At 36.5% G+C, this 18,385-nt stretch overlaps 2 protein-coding genes across 2 annotated transcripts; one reads left to right on the top strand and one right to left on the bottom strand.

Annotated features, from left to right (window-relative positions):
- The first annotated feature begins 473 nt into the window (after nt 1–473).
- SEPTIN14 (septin 14) lies at nt 474–15,762 on the top strand. Its single transcript, XM_068969595.1, has 8 exons — nt 474–564; nt 923–1,118; nt 4,625–4,811; nt 5,962–6,123; nt 10,134–10,230; nt 12,774–12,942; nt 14,292–14,424; nt 15,583–15,762. Exons 1-8 carry the CDS (start codon nt 474–476, stop codon nt 15,760–15,762), a joined length of 1,215 nt encoding a protein of 404 aa, XP_068825696.1.
- Nucleotides 15,763–16,965: 1,203 nt separating this feature from the next.
- On the bottom strand, nt 16,966–17,904 carry LOC138077190 (olfactory receptor 7A10-like). The gene has a single exon (XM_068969596.1). It carries the CDS (start codon nt 17,902–17,904, stop codon nt 16,966–16,968), a length of 939 nt encoding a protein of 312 aa, XP_068825697.1.
- Nucleotides 17,905–18,385: the final 481 nt, after the last annotated feature.

Below are 18,385 nucleotides of genomic sequence, written 5' to 3' on the forward strand. Positions count from 1 at the left end.
ATAAAGTTTGATTTCCTTGCGTGTATTAACATATACTGGATCTCCTGAATATATTACCAAACTGAAATAGAATGAAACAATGTTGTTTTCCCACAAAAATAATTTATTATTGTAGAGTAACATACTGGGCTTTCTTGTGGTATGTCTTTAATTTCCTACTTTTAAACTTAGAAACATAGTCTATTTGTGTGTGAACAGACATAGTCATTATTTATAAAAATAATGACAAAAATCTATATTTCTGGTTGTGATCTCTCTTCTTATAAATTTACTTCATTTGCATTTTGTCTGAAGTATGATAATCAAAAGATATTTAATCATTTGAATGATCATATGAAATGATATCATTTCTCAAATAATCATTTCCATTTCTTTGACATATTAATATAGTCATTGTCAAGTGATATCTTCTATCTAATCAAAATATTGTTTTTTTCTTTAAGCAAAAAGAAGATAATATACGTTGCTTAAATATGCTTGGCCATTTTGGTTTCGATTGTTTGGCTCATCAGCTGGTGGACAGATCTGTTCAGCAAGGATTCGTTTTTAATATTCTTTGTGTGGGTAAGTGCCAAACCCCTCCCATGAATTATTTCTTAATTGTTCATTTCAAATTATTTTAAGGGGCATAACACTGGTGCTGTTTCTTTAAGACTATGTCTTTGTGTTTGTATTGGTTTGCATTTTCTTAGCAGTGTTAATTCGACATTTTTTCTCTAAGTGTTTCAGTGCTCTTCAAAATCTGATACACCTTTGTGTATTTTATCTTTCCATATTATGTTAATGATGGATGGAGTCAGAAGTATCATATATATTTCAAGGATATTCTAGTCTTTGAAGTATTTGGGACCATTCTAGGGAGGGGACAGGGTGTCACTTCACAGATATCTTATGCCCCTATGATGTATCTGTTTCCATACAGGGGAAACTGGAATTGGAAAATCAACCTTGATTGACACACTGTTCAATACTAATTTGAAAGACAAAAAATCTTCACATTTTTGCTCAAGTGTTGGACTTAAAATTCAGACATATGAACTCCAGGAAAACAATGTTCAGTTGAAATTGACTGTTGTGAAAACAGTGGGCTATGGTGATCAAATAAACAAGGAAGCCAGGTGGGTGTTTTCTTATTTTAATTTTAAAAGTTATTGTTATTTCAAGGAATTTGCTTTTTTTCTCCATATATTAAAAAGTAATATTCTTCTAGAATATATGTAAAATTGAATCACTTTGCTGTATAGTGGAAATTAGAACAACACTATAAATCAACTATACTTCAATTAAAAAATAATAAAGTGGGTTTATTATAGATGGCATGTAGTTGGATTTTTTTTTTTAATCCATTCAGCCACTCTTTGTCTTTTGATTGGGGAGTTTCCTTTCAAATGGGCTTCCCTGGTAGCTCAGCTGTTAAAAAATCTGCCTACAATACAGGAGACCTCGGTTTGATTCCTGGGTTGGGAAGATCCCCTGGAGAAGGGAAAGGCAACTCACGTCAGTATTCCGGCCTGGAGAATTCAGGGTCTCAAAGAGTCAGATGTGACTTTCACCTTTCATTCTTTTCAAATAATTATATATAGTATATACTCTATAGTATATAGTAATACATATGAGTAATTATTCACAAGGAATGACTTACTATTATTATTTTGCTATAAGTTTTCTATCTTGTAGTTCCCTTGTTCCTCATTTCCTCTTTTTAGTTTCTTTGTATTTTGTTGATTTTTGTAGTGATGTGTTTTCTTCCTTTCTCTTTTTCTTTCATGTATCTTTTATAGGTACTTTCTTTGTGGTTATCATGAGGTTTATATAAAGCATTTTAAAATGGTTTATTTAAGCTTATAACAACTTCAATCACTTGCACAATTTTACAGTTTTACGTGTTCTTCACTTTTGATATCAAACTTCATATTTTTATGTTATTCATCCATTAAAAGATTTTTATTTATACTTTTTTCTTTTTACTTCTATGTTACAGGTAAAAGTGATTAACATACTTTTTTCATTATAGTGTTACAATATTCCCTATTTGTCTGTATTTACCTTTATTGACCTCTACCACTGAGTTTTATACTCCTGTGTGCTTTTGTGTTACTATAACGAATCCACTTGCTTCAACTTGAATAACTCCCTTTAGCGTTTCTTTTCAGGTAGATTTAGTGGCATTTCTTTTAAGGCAAATTGAGTGGTGATGAACTTCCTCAGTATTGATTTGTCTGGGAAGTATTTTTTTTTTCTTTCATTTCTAAAAGGCAGTTGGTAGGTTTTTTTCTTTTTATCACTTTGACTATATTATTCCGTTCTTTCCTAGCCTGCAAATTTTATGCTGAGAAATTGGCTCATGGTCTTATGGGGGCTCCCTTATAATGTGATGAGTTGCTTTTCTGTTGCTGCTTGCAAAATTTACTTTTTGTCCTTGACTTTTTAAAAAGAAATTTTATTGGAGTGTAGCTGTTTTACGACGATGCCTTTGTGTCTATTGTGCAGCAAAGTGAATCAGCCATACACATCCATGTGCTGTGTGCTCATTTGCTCAGTCATGTCTGACTCTTTCCGACCCATGGACTGCAGCCCACCAGGTTCCTCTGTTCATGGAATTTTCCAGGCAAGAATACTGGAGTGGGTTGCCGTTTCCTACTCCAGCGCATACATACACCCCCTCTTTTCTGGATTTCCTTCCTATTTAGGTCACCACAGAGCACTGAAGAGGGTTCCCTGTGCTAGACAGTAGATTCTCATTAGTTATCCATTTTATATATAGTAGTGTATATATGTCCATCTCAATCTCCCAGTTCATCCCACCCCTCCATTTCCCCCCTTGGTGTCCATATATTTGTTCCCTACGTCTGTGTCTCTATTTCTGATTTGCAAATAAATTCATCTGTACCATTTTTCTAGATTCCAAATATATGTGTTAATACACAATATTTGTTTTTCTCTTTCTGACTTACTTCACTGTATGACAGTCTCTAGGTCCATCGACTCCTCTGCAAATGGCACAATTTGTTTCTTTTTATGGCTGAGTAATGTTCCATTATATATATATATATATGGCACATCTTTGCCCATTCCTCTGTTGATGAACATTTAGGTGGCTTCCATGTCTTGGCTATTGTATATAGTGCTGCAGTGAACACTGGGGTGCGTGTATCTTTTGGAATTATGGTTTTCTCTGGGTATATGCCCAGGAGTGGGATTGTTGGGTCATATGGTAGTTCTATTTTTAGATTTTTAAAGCAACCTCCATACTATTCTCCATACTGGCTGTATCAATTTACATTCCCTCCAACAGTATAAGGGGATTCCCTTTTTTCCACACCCTATCCAGAATTCATTGCTTGTAGATTTTTAAATGATGGCCATTCTGTCCGGTGTAAGGTGATACCTCATTGATTTGCATTTCTCTAATAATTAGTGATGCTGAGCATCTTTTCATGTGTTTTTGATCATCTGTATGTATTCTTTGGAGAAATGTTTACTTAGTTCTTCTACCCATTTTTTGATTGGGTTCTTTGTTGTTTTGATATTGAGCTACATGAGCTGTTTGCATATTTTGGAGATTGACCCCTTGTCAGATGCTTCATTTGCAAATATTTTCTCCCATTCTGAGAGTTGTATTTTTTTGTCTTGTTTATGGTTTCCTTCGGTGTGCAAAAGTTTTAAAGTTTAATTAGGTCCTCTTTGTTTATTTTCATTACTTTAGTTGGTGGGTCTAAAAAGATCTTGCTGCAATTTCTGTCAAAGAGTGTTCTGCCTATGTTTTCCTCTGAGAGTTTTATAGTGTCTGACTTACACTTAAGAATGCATTGAGCTGTATACCCACCACCTCAGCTGGGACCTTGAACAGTTTTATCACATCCAAAAATTATCTTGTGCTTTAGTCAGTTTATCTTTGTGCTGATACCATGCTGTAGTAATTAGTTTAGCTTCACAGTAAGTCCTAATATAGGAAGAATATATCTTCTTCATTTTTTTTTCCAGTATGTCTTGAGCATTCTTGGTTCTTTGCACTTATATATATGTATACATACAAAACACTTGGATTCTAATTGGGACTGCATTGAACTGAGAGAGCATTTTGCCTTTTCTGTAAATAGTGGGTCCTTACAAAAATTATTCATTTTTGACTGTGCAGTATCTTCCTTGCTGCTCATGGGCTTTCACTAGTTATGACAAGTGGGGGTTACTCTTCCTTGTGGGTCACAGGCTTCTTGTGGTGGTGGCTTCTCTTGTGGTGGAGCATGGGCTCTAGGCATGTGGGCTCAGTAGTCACAACACTCGGACTCAATAGTTGCAGAACCCTGGCCTTAGAGTGTGGGCTCACCAGTGCACAAGGTTAGCTGACCCTCAGCGTGTGGAATCTCCCTTGATCAGGAATCTGACCCGTGTCTCCCGCATTGGTAAGCAGATTCTTCACCACTGTACCACCAGTCAAGTCCAATAATGGGCCTTCTTATTGGTTTATAATTGTTATCTTTGTAAGGACATGTTATGAACATTTTAATTGCTGGGGCAAGCTAGTGAGTGCACATATTCACTATATAGTAAATGATAAAATCACAGATGTCAGATGATAGTAATCTGTTATGTTAAATGTTTGAATAATCTTTTTTTCTTCCAGCTACCAGCCAATTGTTGACTACCTAGATGCTCAGTTTGAGTCCTATCTTCAAGAAGAATTGAAAATTAAACGTTCCTTAGGTGACTACCATGATTCCCGTGTCCATGTGTGCCTTTACTTCATTTCACCTACAGGACATTCTCTGAAGTCTCTTGATATATTAACCATGAAGAACATTGACAGCAAGGTGCGTTTGGTAAATCCATCAGCCTATCAAGATTTGATACTTATTTTGAAACAATACAAATCTTGAACTTCCCTAGTGGTCCAGTAGTTAAGAATCCATCTGTGGGTGCAGAGGACATGGATTTGATTTCTAGTCCGGGATGATCCCATATGCCATGGGGTAACTAAGCCCGTGTGCCACAACTACTGAACCTAAGAAACAGTGCAGATCTCGAAAGCATTTGCACACAAGAACTTGACTTCCCCAGTGGCTCAGATGGTAAAGAGTCTGCCTTCAGTGCGGAAGACCAGCTTCGATTCCTGGGTTGGGAAGATCCCCTGGAGCAGGAAATGACAACCCACTCTAGTATCCTTGCCTGGAAAATTCCATGGATGGAGGAGCCTAGCAGGCTACAGTCCATGGGGTCACAAAGAGTCAGACACAACTGAGTGACTTCACATATATATCATTTTTTCTGTTAATCTTTAAAGCATTTGTGTTAGTTTTCTACAGATACCATTACAAAATGTCACTTAGTGATTTAACAATAGAAAGTGGTTTAAACAATAGACATTTACTTTCTTACAGTTCCAGAAAGTGTCACCAAGTTTTGTTTTTTCTGAAACCTCTCAGTTCAGGAAGTAGATGGCCACTTTCTCACTGTCACCTCACATGATCTTTTGTTTGTACACACACGTGATGTCTCTGTGTGTCCAAGTTTCCCGTTTTTATGAGGACACTGGTGGAACTGGGTTAATGCTATTTTAATGGCCTTAGATGATGCAAATGAATGATAAGTAGAAGGAAAAAGTTGATCTGTTCTACAATGTTGATGAAAAGTCTCTTCTGACATTTAATACTCAATTGAATAAGAAATTAAATTGATCATACTTCATTTTGCTACTTACATTTTACCAAACCCAGATGCATTGGAAGTGTAAGAAAATTTGAGAAGAGAAAAAAACTGAGCCTTCTAAACCTGATTTCTGATTAAAGTTTAATCTTCAAAAATACTGATGATTTTGGAAAGCAATTTTATGAAGAAGTCATGAAGCTAGGGGTTATTTGGTTACAAAAACGTGTTGTCAGATATTGTGAGGTTTTCACTGTAAAAATAACATTTAATAATTAATTCTCAATGGTGAGTTTTTCTTTTTTTCTTTCTTAATAGGTGAACATTATACCAGTGATTGCCAAAGCAGATGCAATTTCTAAAAGTGATTTACAGACATTTAAGTGTAAGATAATGAATGAATTGATTAGTAATGGCATCCAGATATATCAGTGCCAAACAGATGATGAAACTGGCACTCACATGAACTCCTCGATGAATGTAAGCCTCTAACTATTGAATCTCAATTCTATTTGACGGGGGGAATGAAAATAAAATTTATAAGTAACCTTATTAGCAATACAGAAAAAATTGGAAAACACCCTGATGGTGGGAAAGATTGAGGGCAAGAGGAGAAGGGGGCAACAGAGGATGAGATGATTGGATGGCATCACTGACTCAGTGGACATGAGTTTGAGCAAACTCCAGGAGATAGTGAAGGGAAAGAGTCGGACATGACTTAGCAGCTGAACAACAATGTTAGTGATATAGTGTCACTTTTATCTGTCAAAGAGACTATAAATAAGGTATATTTCCCCAAAATCCAGGGTGGGAAAACGGTTCTTTTTCTTGATTTTGAAAAATATTTGCTGAGAATCAATCATTTTAAGAAGCATTTTATTCTTTAAAAAATCCTTTTAGAAAGATATAGTTCACGTACCATATGACTCACCCATGAAAGTATACAATTTAATGATTTTTAGTCTGTTCACAATGTGTGCAACCACCTCCACAACCAAACTGAGAACATGTTTATTATATAATAGAAATATTATCTCAAAAAGAAACCCCATACTCTTTAGCTTTTCTCCCCTACTGCCTGTCAGCCTTCCTCTCCACCAGACCTAGGAAACCATTAATCAACATCTTGCTCTTCAGATTCTTGTGTTCTGGATATCATATGAATGGAATTATATAGTATTTGGTCTTTTCATGCTTTAATTGGCCGTTAGTATGTCTTCTCAGGGGAAAAATTTACTCAGATCCTTTGTGCATTTTTAAATGAGCTCTTTTTTTTTTTTTTAATTGAGTTGTTAGAGCTCTTTATGTATTCTAGATACCAGTTGCTTATGAGATATATGATTTGCAGTTATTTCCCCCTAATCTATTAGTCATTTTTTCATTTTATTTCTGGTGTCCTGTGAAACATGAGCTTTTAAAAAATATTGATGAAGTCCAATTTATTTATTTTAGTTGTTACTTGTGCTTTTGATGTCATATCTAAGACTGTTTTGTCAAATCCAAGGTAATAAAGATTTTCTTATGTTTCCTTCTTAGAGGTTTTAAAATTGTGGTAAAATATACATCGAATGAAGTTTACCAACTTAAACTTTTAATTTTTTTAAATTAAAAAATGTTTTTAATGTTTTTGATGTGGACCATTTAAAAAGTCTTTACTGAATTTGTTACGGTTCTGTTTCATGTTTTGGTTTTTGGGGCTGTGAGGCATGTGGGATCTTAGCTCCATGACCTGGGGTCAAACTTGCAACCCCTGCTTTCGAAGGCAAAGTCTTAACCACTGGAATGCCAGGGAAGTCCCCAATCTAAATCTTTTCGAAGTTCACAGTTGAGTGGCATTATCTGTTCGTAGTATAGCTGCTATCATCGCCACCAACTATATCCACAGAACTTCTTTCATCTTGAAAAACTGAGGCTCTGCAATAAATAATAATTCCCGGTCATTCCTTCCATCAACTTTATGAATTTGACTACTCAAAGTACTTCTAGTAGATAGAATTATATAATATTTGTCCTTTCCTACCTGTACAAATATTTCTCTGAGTCTCTGCTTTCAATTCCCTTGGGCCAATTCTTGTCTGTGCCAAGAAGTGGAATTGCTGGCTTGTATGATAATTGTAGGTTTAATTTCTTGAGGAACCGCCATACTTTTTTCCATAGTGGCTTCACTTATTTTTGCATTCCCACAAAAAGTGCACAAGGTTTCCAGTTTATCCACATTCATACCAACACTTGTTATTTTCTATTCTTTTTTAAATGATAGCTTATCTTAATGGATATGAGTTGCTATTACACTGTGGTTTGTGTGTGTGTGTGTGTGTATAGTCATCTTTATTATAGTTCATGAGTACTGACATGGATTTCTTTATCAAGACATGTAGATTGTTATGGGCAGCTGCTTTCTCCTTTTACTTGAGAATGGTAAAGAAGCCAATATTAGTGTCATTACATCAAGTTTTCACCTGATAGGAAACCTGAACAGGTCTCTTGGGTCTTCTAGGTCACTGTTATACTGTCCCCAGACCTGCCTGCACCCAAGTGTCTCTGGAATTCCCTATACATTTCGAAAGGCACTTGGGCAACAGAACACTATTTCTCTGCTTGTTTTTAAGGTGCAATTCCTGGGTTAAATATTGTGCATATACATCTCATAATTGCCCAGGCTTATCTTCTAAATAATGCATTACTCATTTTACTAATCTCCCTGCCAAAGGACCCCAAAGCATTGTGTTAATCTCAAAGAAGTCAGGTGAGGCTCTTCTCTCCTCAAATCAAGTTATTTGAAATCCCAAATGAAATGCTAGTGCCAAAGCGCAAAACAGTAGCCTTTCCTGAAAAGCTGCATTGTGATTAAAAAAAACAAATTTATGTATATATTTCTCTGGTGGCCGTGCTGGATCTTCCTGTTGCAGCACGTGAGCTCGAGGTGCTTCAGTAGTTGTGGCACAAGGGGCTTTGTTGCTCCGTGGCATGTGGGGTCTTCCTTGACCAGGAGTCAACCCTATCCCTTGCATTGGCAGGAAGATTCTTTACCACTGGACCACCAGGGAAGACCTGCCCCTTCTTAAAAATGGGTTGTTTGCTTTGATATTGAGTTGTATGAGCTGTTCATATATTTTAGGTAGTAACTCCTAATTAGATATGTCATTTCCAAATATTTTCTTCCATTCCGTAGGCTGACTTTTCATTTTTTGACAGTTTCTTTTACTGTGCAAAAGGTTTTGAGTTAAATTAGGTCCCATTTGTTTAGTTTTGCTTTTGTATCTTTTGTCTGAGAAGAAAGATCTAAAAACTATTGTGACCACTTATGTCAGTGCTCTGCCTAGTGTTTCCTTTTAGGAGTTTCATGGTTTCTGGTCTTACATTTAGGTCTTTAACTCATTTTGTATTTATCTTTGTATATCTTATGAGAAAAATTCAAACTTCATTCCTTTACATATTAACTGGGTAGTTATCATGTAGTTATCCCAGCACCACTTATTGAAGAGAGACTGTCTTTTCCCATCGTATATTTCCCCCTCTGTTGTCGTAGATTAATTGGCCATGTGTGTGTAACTTTACTTCTGGGTTCTCTGTTCTGTTCCACTGATCTGTGTGTCTCTTTGTGCTAGTACCATACTATGTTGATACTGTAGTTTTACAGTATAGTCTGAAGTTAAAAAGTGTGATACTTACAGTTTTATTCTTTTTTCCTCAAGATTGCTTTGGCTATCTGAGCTCTTTTGCAATACCATACAATTTTATTATGTATTATGTAACAATTCCATTAGTTTTGTGGAAAATGTCATGTGTATTTTGATAGGGATTACATTAAATCTGTAGATTACTCTGAATAGTATGAACATTTTAACTTTATTAATTCTTCCAATCCATGAACATGGTATGTTTTTTCACTAATCTGTGTCATCTTCATATCCTTCATCAGTGTCTGATATTTTTCAGAATATTGGTCTTTCATCTTGTCTTTTAAGCCAAATTCTAGGTATTTTATTCATTTTGATGCAATTTTAAATTGATTGTTTTCTTGATTTCTGTTATTGATAGTTCGTTATTAGTAAATAGAAAAACAACATGTAGAAATTTGTGTGTTAACCTTTATTCTTCAACTTTATTGAATTCATTTTTCATTTTTAGTGATTTTTTGGTAGAAACTTAAAGTTTTCTGTATATAGTATCATATCATCTGCAAATACTGACAGTTTTACTTTTTCCCTTCCAACTTGGATACCTTTTATTTATTTTTGTTGTCTGACTGCTGTGGCTTAGACTTCTAATATTATGTTAAATAGAAGTGGGATCTCACACAAATGCTTGTAGAAATTAATCTGCATGTATTTAATGCTAAGTCATAAAATCTGAGGCAGGATAAATCACTTGTTTGAATAAACTTATTATGTATTCTTGTCTCTGTTATTTCCATAACAGAAATAAGAGTAACAGAGTAAGTCATATTGGTATAAGAAAATATGATGAAATTCATTTTTACTTTCTAGAGCCTCTTACCTTTTGCTGTAGTAGGAAGTACGGATGAAGTGAAAGTTGGAAAAAGGACAGTCAGAGGACGTCAGTACCCCTGGGGAATTTTACAAGGTAAGCATAGCAAACCTCCATGAGAAGGCTTGCTCTGGAGTGATTATGCTTAAATACATATAATTATAAAATTATGTAAAATATAACTATAAATATATAAAACAAAATATTTTAACTTGAATCAATATTGGTAACTCTCATAAACAGCAAATTAACAGTTACTGATAAGGAGCACAGATTCTGTTTCATTTGAGATAGTGATTATTTTGACTATAATTTATTCTCATGGGGATTTTTAATTCAGAAACTGAGCAGAACCTTCTCATTTACCTCAGTCTGCCATATGCAGATTATCTCTGTGGTACTAAACCATCATATTCAGAATGCTGAAAAGTTCTTTGAACAAAAGAACTTTGAACAATATGGAAGCATAAATATTGGTACTTGAAACATGTTATAAAAGTTAATTGTTACCCAATTTATAAAGCACTTTTAAGTGGTTACTAGTAAAAGGGATGGTAAACTATTTCAAAAATAAAGTAATATAATTTATTTTTGGATAAATTATACCTAGACATTTATATTCAGAGAAGGCAATGGCACCCCACTCCAGTACTCTCGCCTGGAAAATCTCATGGACGGAGGAGCCTGGAAGGCTGCAGTCCATGGAGTCGCTGAAGGTCAGACATGACTGAGCGACTTCACTTTCACTTTTCACTTTCATGCATTGGAGAAGGAAATGGCAACCCACTCCAGTGTTCTTGCCTGGAGAATCCCAGGGACGGGGGAGCCTGGTGGGCTGCTGTCTATGGGGTCACACAGAGTTGGATATGACTGAAGTGACTTAGCAGCAGTAGCAGACATTTATATTAGTTATCTAGCATCATGATAAATTAGAATATTGTCATAACAGTCACTTATTCTCTGATTCATATACTTGTGATACTAATTATTGAGGACTGGATTATCTCTATCTGTAGAGATAATGTTCCAAATGTTATTTTCAATTAATGTATTATAAATTTTTCAATTTATTAAATGTACATAAAGACAACATATTTTAATGAATATTATATTTGGTTATAATATCATACCCAATACCCAAAATATTGTGATCAGTCTTTTGGATATGACAGGCACAGGAGAGAGCCATGTGAATTTATTGAGTGATTTTGAAAAGTGACTAATTCATTCTCATACATATGGTATATAAATATGATTTAATAACTACATTATGTACAATTGTTAAGGCCTTTAAGTTAGCAGGATTTAATTAAATTACTTAGTTTGTGAAATTATCTTCTTTAAAAGAAGATCATTTATAGTTTATTTATAGACCAGGAAATTTGCTTTAAGTTTGTTAACCAGAGACTAAATAGGAAACAGTGAAATAATATGTTACATTATATTAGTATATAGCATCAGTTCATCAGTTCATTTGAAAAATACTAAATTATTAAAGAAAACTTATGTTATATAAGGAGAAGGCAATGGCAACCCACTCCAGTACTCTTATCTGGAAAATCCCATGGACGGAGGATTCTGGTGGGCTGCAGTCCATGGGGTCCCTAGGAGTCGGACACGACTGAGCAACTTCACTTTCACTTTTCACTTTCATGCATTGGAGAAGGAAATGGCAACCCACTCCAGTGTTCTTGCCTGGAGAATCCCAGGGACAGGGGAGCCTGGTGGGCTGCAGTCTATGGGGTCGCACAGAGTCAGACACGACTGAAGTGACTTAGCAGCAGCATGCTGTATAAGTTTCAAAACCACAAAATTAAAAGACTCTTGCTCCTTGGAAGAAAAGCTATGACCAACCTAGACAGCATATTAAAAAGCAGAGATATCACTTTGCTAACAAAAGTCCATATAGTCAAAGCTATGTATACATTCCATACATTCCATTAGTCATGTATGGATGTGAGAGTTGGGCCATAAAGAAGACTGAGTGCCAGAGAATTGATGCTTTCAAATTGTGGTGTTGGAGAGGACTCTCGAGAGTTCCTTGGACTACAAGGAGATCAAATCAGTTAATTCTAAAGGAAATCAGTCCTGAATATTCATTGGAAGGACTAATGCTGAAGCTGAAGCTCCAATATTTTGGCTACGTGATGAGAAGAGCCAACTCATTGAGAAGAGTATTTTCCTCATTGGAAAAGACCCTGATGTTGGGAAAGATTGAAAGCAGGAGGACAGGGGACAACAGAGGATGAGATGGTTGTATGGCATCACCAATTCAATGGACATGAGTTTGAGCAAGTTCCGGGAGATGGTGAAGGACAGAGAGGCCTGGTATGCTGCAATCCATGGGGTCCCAAAGAGTCAGACACAACTGAGCGACTGAACTGAACTGATGCTATATGCTAATATAATGTAACATATTATTTCACTGTTTCCTATTTAGTCTCTGGCTAATAAGTTTAAAGCAAATTTCCTGGTCTATAAGTAAACTATACCTATAATTGACATGTACCATATAATCATAGTTACATGGTTAAAATATTTATAGCTATTATTCAGAATGCTCTAAGCTCATTCAAGAATACTTATTGAGTGATGAGGATTGATAATAAGCTTTGTGACTTTATTATTTTTCTGCCTAGTGGAAAATGAAAACCACTGTGACTTTGTTAAGCTCCGGGATACCCTTCTTTGTACAAATATGGAAGACTTGAAAGAACAGACTCACACTTGGCACTATGAACGTTACAGGCGCAACAGACTTCACATAATGGGATTTACTGATATGGGTCCAAATAACCAGCCAGTTAGGTGAGTGGAGATTTCTCTTGAACAAGATGATAGGTGACTTGGAAATCCCCTACAACCGTGAGATGTGATTATTTTGGAATGAGAATAGCTCTGCTTCTCATGTTCTGGGGCAACTGAATCTTGTGGTTTTTCATTATCTTCAGACCTCAGTGGAGGGTTAGTAGGAGCAACATAATGCAAGGGCTCATTTATATGCCTCCAATATGTACATGTCCCTGGAGGAGGGCATGGCAACCCACTTCATTATTCTTGCCTGGAGAGTCTCATGGACAGACATGACTGAGCAATTAAGCACACACAATATGTACTTGTGCTGAAACCCTCCATGTCAATCCCAAAGAGAAAATTTTTTATAGGCAAAATTTGGGAGGGAGGACTGTAGGGTGTGTACTCTCCCCTTATTGGTTGGTCGTGAGGTAACAAGATGGTGTTCAATCATCAGCCTTCTGGTTACAGCCAGTCTGGGGTCCATGTGCTTGTGCTCAGCCTGAAGTTATCATCCTCCACCTGGGTAGGAGCCTTGGTTCCTGTAGAACTCAGATCTGTTCCGGTGTCTTGGCTGTTGTGAAAAGTGCTGCTATGAGCACAGGGGTCCAGGTATCTTTTTAAATTATAGTTTTGTTCTGGCATATGCCCAAGAATGGGATTGCTGGATCATATAGCAACACTATTTTCAGTTTTTAGGGGGAGTGTCTTTACTGTTTTCCATAGTGGCTCTTCCACTTTACATTTCCACCAGCAGTGAAGTTTTGGTTGTTTTTTTTTTTTTTTCTCACACCCTCTCCAGCATTTGTTATTTGTAGATTTTTTCATAATGGCCTTTCTGACTGATGTGAGGTGGCACCCCATTATAGTTTTGATTTGCATTTCTCTAATAATTAGAAATGAAAGTGAAAGTGAAGTTGCTCAGTTGTGTTCGACTCTGCGACCCCATGGACTAACCTATCAGGCTCCTCTGTCCATGGGATTTTCCAGGCAATAGCACTGAAGTGAATTGCCATTTCCTTCTCCAGCGGATCTTCCTGACCCAGGGATCGAACCCAGGTCTCCCGCATTGTAGACAGACGCTTTACCGTCTGAGCCACCAAATGCTGAGCATCTTTCCATGTGCCTAATGGCTATCTGTATATCTTTTTTGGAGAAATGTTTATTTAGGTCTTCTGCTTGTATTTCATTTGGGTTGTTTGGTATTTTGTTTTCAAGTTATAGGAGTTGTTTATATTGGGTTGGCCAAAAAGTTCATTTGGGTTTTTCCATACAATGTTACATATTATTAATATATGATATATATTTTTATATGTTTATTTATATTAACATTTTAATATAAGAGCACACACATCTCTTTTTAGTTTTCAAGAGATCTATGAAGCCAAAAGGCAGGAGCTCTTGGAGCAATGTCAGAGGGAAGAAGAAGAGCTGAAACAGAGGTTTATGCAGCGAGTAAAGGAGAAAGAAACAGCATTTAAAGAAGCTGAAAAAGAGGCAAGTCCTGCTAGTTTGATATAATCCATATTCAAGTTTAGGTGTCCTATTAAATTGAGGGTTTTCATCTCAAGAGTATAGATGATTTTGTTGAAGGATACTTTCTATTCTTCAAAAAGTAGCTATTTACCATGTAAGTTTTGGATGCAGCCTTTATAAAAATGATTGCCTGTAATCTTATTTTTCCTAGAGCATTTGGAAAATCAGCTTTTTTGAATTTTTTTAAATTGAAGTATAAATTGACTTACAATATTATATCAGTTTCGGGTATACAACATTGAGTCAATATTTTTATATATTAAATACCATCTGTCAATGAGGAGGGCATGGCATCCCACTCAATATTCTTGCCTGGAGAATCCCATGGACAGAGGAGCCTGGTGGGCTATAGTTCAGAGGGTTACACAGAATCAGACATGACTGAAGCGACTTAGCATGCACGCATGCACCATTTGTCAGCAGAGAAAGTTATTACAGTATTATTCACTATATTCTGTATGCCATACATTACATCCCCATGACTTATTATTTTATAACTGGAAGTTTGTATCCTTTAATCTTCTTCACCTATTTCATTCATCCCTCTCCTCTGGCAACCACCAGTTTGTTCTCTGTATCTATGAGTGTTTCTGTTTCGTTATGTTTATTCATTTGAATTGTTTTCTTTAGATTCTCTGTATAAGTGAAATCATGTGGTATTTATCCTTCTCTTTCTTGTCTATTATCTACCTCTGACTTATTTTACTTAGCATAATACCCTCCAGGTCCTTTCATGTTGTCTCAAAGGGCAAGGTCTCTCTCTTTTTTTTTAAATGGGTAATGTTCCATTGTATGTATGTATATGTATACATATAGCATATTTAAGTAAAAAGTTTTCTCGGTGATTTTGCTATCATTTATAAATACCACAGTCTCACATCCCCAGCCTTTCCAATCATTCTTCTTGCCCTTGTATGTAGATGCTCATTTGCCCTCGGGTCTGAAAATGTATTTACCAGCGATATGACTCCAGCAGAGATACTTATTGAGACTACTATTAAGATCAAGTGCTATTCTAATGATTAGGGTAGGTTTGATAATCAGAAGGAAAAGAAACATGTTCCTGAGGATGTGCCCCCATAGGCTGCTTTAAGTCACAACTTCGGGTTTGTTTTACAGCTACAGGACAAGTTTGAACATCTTAAGAAGATGCAACAAGAGGAGACAACGAGACTTGAAGAGGAGAGGAGACAATTGGAAGAAGAAATCCTAGCATTTTATAAAATGAAGGCCTCCTCTGGAACCTTGCAGAGTCAGGTGTGTACCAGTATAAAGAAGGACAAAGAGCGTAAGAAATAATCCTTTACCACTCTGTGTGTGGTAGAGCCCTTTCACTTTCTCGCTCATCCTTCTGTGAGATTTTCCTCATAGCACTTAATTCTGATTGAAATTATGCTAAGTTTTAAAATCTGTTTACTTGCTGTGTGTTTCCTCTCCCTAGAAGGTGAGCTCCTTGAGAACACATACCTTGATCATCTTGTTAGATGCTCTATCATCAGGGTTTAGAACAAGAGTAGCCCAGAATTCGTGCTCAATAAATATTTGCTAAAATGAACGAAGATCAAAGATGTATGTAGCACAGTGTAAAAGTGTTGATTTGTGGAAATTCTCTTACCATAGCCCTACCTGTGACTCTGGTGACCAAGTATATGTATTATTTCATATCTAATAGAAGTAGGGGATTTGTTGGCATGCAGTATTACAAAAAGTGAATCCTTATGCTCATATTCCTTATAAAATTCTACTGATAATAGTTTCTTGATAGTTTTTATTAAATAAAATGCTGTTTCTGATTATAACTCTTATACTTTTATGTTAGACCTTGTAAAACTAATATTGGAATAAAACTTGAGAAGTGAAAGAGAGTCAGAGAATAATGGGAAACCATAAGTAACATTTGGGTGATAATATTATGCCTTACATACTAACATTTACTTAAAACTAAAGTTATCAAAGTTTTAGAAAATAAAGTAGATTTTTAAAACAATTTCCGGAGTTTCCTTCTGACTATATATCCTGAATTTTCTGCATTTACAATGTCAGTTCATCTGTTTGTGTGGCTGAACTTTACCGTGACTTATTCAGCAAAAGTACTACCCTTGAGAGTCTGTGTATATTTACTCCGAAATTTTTCTCATATTCCTGAAAGAATAAAAAATTTTTCTGTTGTAATGTTTTTTGCTGCTTTCATTTCAAAGGCAGCATTTTTTTCAGGGCATCAGGATATTGTGATTTAGGTTGGAAAGGGAAAACCTGAAATATTGAAAAAGTTGAGAAACCATGAAGAAAGAAATATCAATACATCAAAGCAATGTTAAAAAAAAAAAGCAATGTTAGAAAATAAACAAAACGTGGTATCATTGATTTAAGGGACATGAGGTAAAGAAAAAGGCAAAAAAAAAAAAAACATCTGAAGAAAGCAAAAATATCAGTCTCTTTGGATGCCCATCTTGTTCTTGGCTACTTATGGGAACTTCTCCAGCCCCAAGGTAAACACTCCTGTCACTCATTGAAAATGAGAGTGCTGACAAGACTTTTCAGAGCCCCTTTTATGTCCTTGTTCCTCAGAGAGTAAATAAATGGATTCAGCTTTGGCGTGACCACAGTGTACATCACAGAGGCTATTGCGCTGGTTCTGGAATTTTGGGTAGTGGCAGAACTGAGGTACACCCCAAGACCTGTGCCATAAAACAAGCAAACGACTGAAAGATGAGACCCACAGGTGGAAAATGCCTTAAACTTCCCCCTTGCTGATGTAATCCTCAGTATGGAGGAGATAATCCGAGAATAAGAAACAACAATGCCAGAGAGGGGAATAATGCCCATGAGCACAGTGGCAAAATACATCTCTATGACACTGAGAAGATTGTCAGAACAGGCAAGTTGGATAACCTGATTGATTTCACAGAAGAAATGGGGGATCTCCAAGTCAGTACAAAAGGACAGCCGCAACACCAGCAAACCGCGTAGCAGAGAGTCCAGGACACTCAATATCCAAGATGCCAGCAACAGCCAGCCACAGAGCTGGGGGTTCATCTTGATTGTGTAGCGCAGTGGATGGCAGATGGCTACGAACCGGTCATAGGCCATCGCAGAGAGGAGGAAAATGTCCAGTTCTGCAAAAAGGATGAAAAAATACAGCTGAGTGAGGCAGCCTTCATAGGTGATGCCTTTGTTCTGGATGTAGAGGTTCAGCAGCATCTTTGGGATGGTGGTAGAGGTGAAACAGATGTCTGAAAAAGACAAATTGGAGAGGAAGAAGTACATGGGTGTGTGGAGGTGGGAGTCGTAGATGGTGGTCAGAATGATGAGCAGGTTTCCAGCAATAGTCATCAGGTACATGGAGAGGAAAAGCCCAAAGAGGAGAGGCTGCAACTCTGCCTCACCTGACAGTCCAAGGAGAAGAAATCCTGAAAACTGTGTGTGATTTTCCTGTTCCATATAGCAGGTGTGACTGTCTTGAAAGAGGCAATAAAAAAAATACAAACAAATAAACATTATCAACCAATTGAACTACTACTGATTATATTTCTCATATCATATGCTGCTGCTGCTGCTAAGTAGCTTCAGTCGTGTCCGACTCTGTGCGACCCCATAGACGGCAGCCCACCAGGCTCCCCCGTCCCTGGGATTCTCCACTCAAGAACAATGGAGTGGGTTGCCATTTCCTTTTCCAGCGCATGAAAGTGAAAAGTGAAAGTGAAGTCTCTCAGTTGTGTCCGACTCTCTGCCTACCAGGCTCCTCCGCCCATGGGATTTTCCATGCAAGAGTACTGGAGTGGGGTGCCATTGCCTTCTCCGCTCATATCATATAAATGCAGTTAATATTACAGTTTACATGTAATATAAATACATTCCTATATTTTGTTAATGGATCAGAGTCAGTATAGCCCAAAAGTTCAGAGGATTAAAAGTGTAGCCA

Source organism: Capricornis sumatraensis, chromosome 3 (genome assembly GCF_032405125.1).
Source record: "Capricornis sumatraensis isolate serow.1 chromosome 3, serow.2, whole genome shotgun sequence".
NCBI classification, from domain to species: Eukaryota; Metazoa; Chordata; class Mammalia; order Artiodactyla; family Bovidae; genus Capricornis; species Capricornis sumatraensis.